The sequence below is a fragment of the Gekko japonicus genome, unplaced genomic scaffold (genome assembly GCF_001447785.1).
Source record: "Gekko japonicus isolate JY-2015 unplaced genomic scaffold, Gekko_japonicus_V1.1 scaffold1199, whole genome shotgun sequence".
Taxonomy (NCBI): Eukaryota; Metazoa; Chordata; class Lepidosauria; order Squamata; family Gekkonidae; genus Gekko; species Gekko japonicus.
In genome coordinates this window covers 285,378-291,377 of record NW_015167086.1, presented here as the reverse complement: position 1 = coordinate 291,377, position 6,000 = coordinate 285,378, and the positions used below count along the sequence as shown (strand labels likewise).

Sequence of the window (6,000 nt, the reverse complement as noted above, 5' to 3'; positions counted from 1 at the left end):
AGAGAACGGAGACCCCCTTGGCGCTATGGGTCATGCAAGCAGCCTGCAGGAGGGGGGGGATGCGTTCGCCGTTTGGGGAGGGGGTGGGGGAATGCATCACACGCGCCCAAGTTTCGCTGTGCGCAAATGCATGGGCACAAGGATTTGCGGTGCAAACGCTCAGGAGCCCCCCAGGCAGAAAAGGGCCACTCCACTTGCGTCTCCTCGGAAGCAAGTTTTTTTGGGGGGGAGAGAAGTTTGACACACGCATGCACGCACCCCCACACACACACACACATACACACAAATTTAAAAAGGGGGGGGATATTTCTACAGAAGCACCACTTGGCATCAATCTTCCAATGGAACTTCTTTTGAGTAGATTAGAGGAAAATATAGACTCCTTCTCATCCCCATTTCACCAGCAACTGCTTCCCCCCCCCCAGCCTCCACCTCCCCAGCGTCTCAATATTGCAAAGATGGGGGAGAAGGGGGGGGGGAAGGGAAGCTTCGAGGAATCGACCCACCTCTTTCTTCCATGAAAATAAGTTCAGGAACACAACAGCAAAAAGGCAGTTTTAATCCAAAAATGAAGGACAGAAACTGTTGTTAGCAGAGAATTACAGAGGAAGAGTCAACAGCCAACACTCGTCTCCTCTAACTGAAATCTCTCCCCAGCACTGCACCAACTGAATTCAAACTGCCCGCTTAGCCCCACTAAACCACTAGGGGGACTGTTATGACTACTCTCGTCGCCATTGCGGTGACGTCAGAGCCTGGTGTTCAGGCTTTCCATATACAGGGGGTAGTGGCTGGGCAGCACAATGTGGGGGAAGGGAACGCCTGGGGATTTTTAAAGGCCACTTGGAAAGAAGTGGGAGGAAATCTTGGGGCCTGATGGGAAACAGAAGGCGGGGGGGGAGGGGTTGGGGGAATTACTCAGCCCCCTGCTCTTATTCCTTACATCTGGCTTAGTTATTTCAGATTCAGTGTCACCCCCTCGGGTTGTGTAGCCATCTGCGTTCGTGGGAAGGGGGCAGGAAAATCCTAGCAAAGTTCAAAGTACGTAGGAAATGGTTTCCTTATGCTGATCCCCCACCCCCCGTTGTTGTCGTCGTCTCCTGCTGTCTAAATTAAAGGTCTGTGTGGTTGGGGGAACTTGCAGTTCTTGTGTTGTTTATTCTATAAAGGAACGAACGTGTATGCTGGTGCTGTAAAATAGTAGTAATAATATCTCAACCCTGCTTTTCATCTTCAAACAAAAGAGGTGTACCCCAGCATCACTACAGATAAAATGCCTGTGTTTTTTAAAAAATTTCTGCTATAACTGAAAAAGTGCTTGAATTCTGTTTGAGGCCTGCCGCCTCCTCTCCTGATCCTACCAATAGGCCTTGGGAAAGGGGAGGGGGTTCTGAGAGTGAGCTGGACCCAGATTTGATGGGTATCTATGTATGTATGTATGTATGTAGGTGGGACCCAACAAGAGTGTCATCTTAGAAATCTGTAGCCAGTGGTATTCTCTGGTGGGGTTCCAATCCATATGTGAAATTCAGCTGATGCACATCTGTGTAGCCTTTTGGTTCCACAGCCCCTAAAGCTTCTCTGCCTTTCTGTCTCCTGTTCTGCTAAGAGTCCACAGCCTCTCCTGTCCTTTGCCAAGTTTCCCGTCTCACTCTTTTATCCCCTATTTCCCAAATCTGTGCTGGCTTGCTCTTCCTGTTGCATTGGTCCTGCTTTCTATGGCACCTTGCCTTCAGGCAATCCATCTCAGCAACCGAGACCTTTAGCTTCCTTGCCTGTAAGGGTCTCTTGTCTTCTAACCTTTCCTTCCTACCTCCTTCCTACCTTGAATCTGTTAAGCGTTATGCAGGGCCTCTGACTATAGGCAACTGTAATGACAACTGTTCCATATTTGGGACCTTTTTGATATGCCTGGTGGCATCTAAAAGGAGACCTCTTTTTTTTGGACATTATGGCCCCGGACATCGACTCTTGGCAGCCTGGCATTCACCTAAGAGACTGTCAAACCAATTGTGCCCCTGTTTACAGATTCTTGTGGCAAAATATTGTGGGGGGGGGCAGCATTGTGCACAAAAGGGGACTGAGTTGAGCTTAAACACCCATTCCTGTAGTCTTGGCATTTTCCCATAAGCTTCCTGGGCCTGTACTAACCTGTGTGAGAGGCAAAAATCCCTGTTGGTAAAAGATTAATCTCTTGAACTTCTGCCTGCCATGTCGCTTGTTCAGAAGTCTCCGGAATCCTGGTAGAAGGGACTTAGCGTTCCTATATGGGCTAGGAGGTGAAGAGGCCATTTTAACCGCCCCATGCAGAGAAACCAGCTGGGGTGAAGGTGATAAGAGAGGCTGGAGTTTGGGCTGAGTAAGATGAAAGGAACTGGGCTCTGATGAGTTCAGGTGATTGAAGTTGGGTTGAGGCCTTGAATGAAGCAGGATGCTTCATAACTGGGTGACTAAAGCTGTTCCTTGCTTGGTAGATAATTTCAAAGGGCTGTCCTCTTTGTTTTTCTGGACTGTGTTTACTAGCTTGACAGGAATTCAGACAATGCTAATTTATCTGGTGACCAGTGCCACCTGTAAAACATTTTATATATGTTTTCTTTATACGAGGTTGCTCGAGTAAATTTTAGGGTTTTCCATGTTTTTGACCAATCATCTATATCAGTATTATGACCAAAGTCTTGCATCCAGGTTATCATTGGAGTCTTCACTACTTCATCTTGTAAATATTCGTAAAGGAGAAATTTGTATACTTTCTGTATCATCTTATCACTTGGGGACAACCAAATTTTATCTAGATCTGTTTTTGTATCTTGGAAGCCAATCTTTTTGTCTTTGTTGTATCTGGTAATCAGTTGAGTATTTTCCCACTAGGTCAATTTTATGTTTTGTATGCATAATTCCTCCTGAGTTTTCAAAATGTTGTTTCTATCTAATAAAGTTTCATATTTTCCTATTTTGTCTTTTGTAAGTAATGTAGGTTTAATAAATGCTTCCATCAGTGATACCCATTTGGGTATTTTATCATAATACCGCTCTTTAATTTCCTTCCAGACTTTTATTAAAGCTCCGCGTAACGTATGTTGTTGAAAGCTATTATGTATTCTATCTTTTTCATACCAAATGTACGTGTGCCATCCCATTACTAAATTATGGCCTTCCAGATTTAGCAGTCTTCTATTTTCTAAAGTCAGCCATTCTTTAATCCAACTCATAGCTGTTGCTCCGTAATATAGATTCCAATTTGGTATTCCCATACCTCCTCTTTCTTTTTTATCTTGAAGTATTTTCCACTGGATTCGTGCTGTTTTGTTTTGCCATACAAATTGTTTACATATTTTATCCAAGTCTTTAAAGAAATATTTGTTTCTCAAAATTGGTAAGTTTTGTGCTAAAAATAAAAATCTGGGCATGTAGGGACCTTATTATAAATGAAATCAAGATGAGTTCATTTCCCCTCCTCCCTTCTTCAGGTTGTAGCTGTGCCACAAATGGCTTCCATTAGCAGCTGGGCTAATATAAAAATTTTGTGGACTAGAACCTTTCTGTGATAGGTTTGTTTTTCAAGACACCCTTGGACTATAGATAGCTGTTAGAGTTGACATTAGAAGCATCTTGATGTACCATTTTAAAATGTTATTTTAATTATTTTATTGCAAGTGCCTATGGGATGTGCTGAGCATCATGGTAAAAACATAATTCATAATTATTACAGTAATAAATAAGGTGTTGAAGCATAGAATAGTATGTGCTTTAATTTTAGTTTTGGGTTCTGGCTCTCAACCTCCATGGGAAGGAGGAAAGATCTGTGTGTGTTGTGTGACAGGCATAGTGTCTAGAGGAAGCTTAGTATTCCTTAGATTTTCTTTGGGAAAGCCAATATCCTCAGACGTTTTCTGATTCTTTCTTTCAGATAAAGTGGTGAAGAAGGGGAAGAAGGATAAAAAGACAAAAAAATCGGTAAGGTTCAGTTCCGTCCTTCGGTGTTTTCAACACAGTTGTTTGGACTGAAGGGAGGTTTAAGGTGAATGAATCTGGAGGTTGTCTTGACTCCTGCTGTTCAACTTTGCAATCCCCTTCAGAGGTGCTGCAGTTATGTCACTGAGTACTTGGAGTGGTTTGGGACTCTGCAGCAGTTATGAATCGCATCTGTAGTACTTTTCAAAGTACCCAGAATGCTTTGCGACTTGTAGCTCATTTATCCCCATAAGCCCCTGCCAAGTAAAACGTCCTGACTGAGAATTCTGAGCTGGCTTAAAATGCCATTCTGCTCTACCACATTGGCATTACACGACTCAGAAATAGTGTGTGTGTGGCTTCGGAAAGAAGGAAGGCAAAGGATCGTGGAGAAACTTAGATGAGGCAAGGTTGTGGACGAATGAAGCTGTCAGGCTGCTGATCCATCTAGCTCAGTATTGTCTCCTCTGATTGGCAGCAGCTCTTCGGGCTCTCCCAAGTCAAATAGAGGCCTCTCCCAGTACCTGCTGAGGTCCTTTATGTGAGAGTGCCAGAGACTGAACTTGTGAACTTCTGCATACGGAGTAGGTGCTGTGCCACTGAGCCAGGGCTTCTGTCCTAGAGTACGTTTGAATGGTGTGCTCCTTATGCTATAAAGGAAAGACAGGTCTTGCTTTGGAAGAAGATGGAGTTTATCTCATTCTTGTGGCCTCGCAGTGTATTCTGTAACTACTCAACACATTTTTCCCTGCCTCCCAAGTTCTTTGAAGAGTTGGCTGTGGAGGAGAAGCACACCAGTGAGGAGCAGGTGGCCGAGAAGGAAAAGGAACAACAGCAGCAGGCGAGTACCTTAAAAAAATCCACTGGGCTTATTGCCTATCGAAGGGCCTTGTCGGTAGAAGGCACCTTGGTTAGCCGCAGTAGCTCTGAAAGCCTGTGTTTTGCTGAGCACTGCCGTTTATCCCTATTCCTTCTTTTCTTTTTTTCCAAAATTTGTGTGTGGCTTTAGCAGCAAAAAAAGAGACGAGACAAGAAAAAAGACCGAAAGAAAAAAGAGGTGGAGGAGGATGAGGAAGAGAGCCAGCTGATTGAGAGGCTCAAGAAGCTGTCGGCTCAAGCCAGCGATGAGGAAGATGAAGGTTGGAGGCTGGGATTTTTTTTGGTGGGGGCGTTTTCTCTGTGAGCTCTTCTCTCCCCCTTTCCCCTCAGAGGTCCAAGCATCCTGCGAGCAGGGTTTGCATTGTGCATCTGAGGCCTGGGCTTTTACAGCTGCGGCAGAATGAGGTGACTGAATCCTGAGGCCTTAGACTGGGCTGTACCACTTCTGACTGCTGGTGGGGAAGAGTCATAAAAATGGTCATTTAAAAAAATTCCTGGAAATACCTTTAGCGCCTCAGGGAGACAGATTATAGCATCGGGGCCCTTTACATGCTGCACTAGTCTTCTCTTTATTGACAATTATTAACGTGAGGGAACTTTGAAAATTGTAATCCTTCCCCTGCAGTCTCTTCTGACCCCTCAGCACTCTGCTGGCTCATTCTGCTGAATGCAGAGGTCAGGTCAGCAATAATCCATTTTTAAAGGACAGGCACATTCAGTCGGTATGATGAGGTGTAGTGTGGAGACTGTAATCACAGAGGAAATGTGGGGAGAAAATGGGATGGCTTTCAGTATTTGGCACTGGAACAATCTCTTTCCTGAAGTGGTGGATTCTTTGTCATTGGATGTTTTTAAGGTATCAATTGGATACCTACTTGTTGGGGATATTATAGCTGTAGTTCCTGTGTTGTCAGGAGATTGGGCTAGATGACCCTGGTGGTCGCTTCCAGCTCTGAGGTTACATATAGTGACCTGCCTGTGAGCTTCCTGTGATATTTGGCCATCCACTGTTGGGGACAGGGCTAGACAAGCCGGACCCTTGGTCTGACCTGGCCAGGCAATGTGTTATGTTCAGCCAAAAAGGGGGGGGGGGAGCCAGTGTACAATGCAAGAAGCAAAAAAGAAAACACCACTTGCAAAAAATGAACACACAAGCAAATAAGCAAG

General features: G+C 44.8%; 1 protein-coding gene across 1 annotated transcript in view; it reads left to right on the top strand.

Moving 5' to 3' along the window:
* ABCF1 (ATP binding cassette subfamily F member 1) overlaps positions 1 to 6,000 on the top strand; it is a 49,181-nt gene that overhangs the window by 1,788 nt on the left and 41,393 nt on the right. The window contains exons 2-5 of the mRNA XM_015412843.1: positions 2,227 to 2,279; positions 3,911 to 3,957; positions 4,715 to 4,795; positions 4,967 to 5,093. Of these exons, the coding sequence (XP_015268329.1) occupies positions 2,227 to 2,279; positions 3,911 to 3,957; positions 4,715 to 4,795; positions 4,967 to 5,093 (308 nt within the window). The remainder of the gene's footprint in view (positions 1 to 2,226; positions 2,280 to 3,910; positions 3,958 to 4,714; positions 4,796 to 4,966; positions 5,094 to 6,000) is intronic.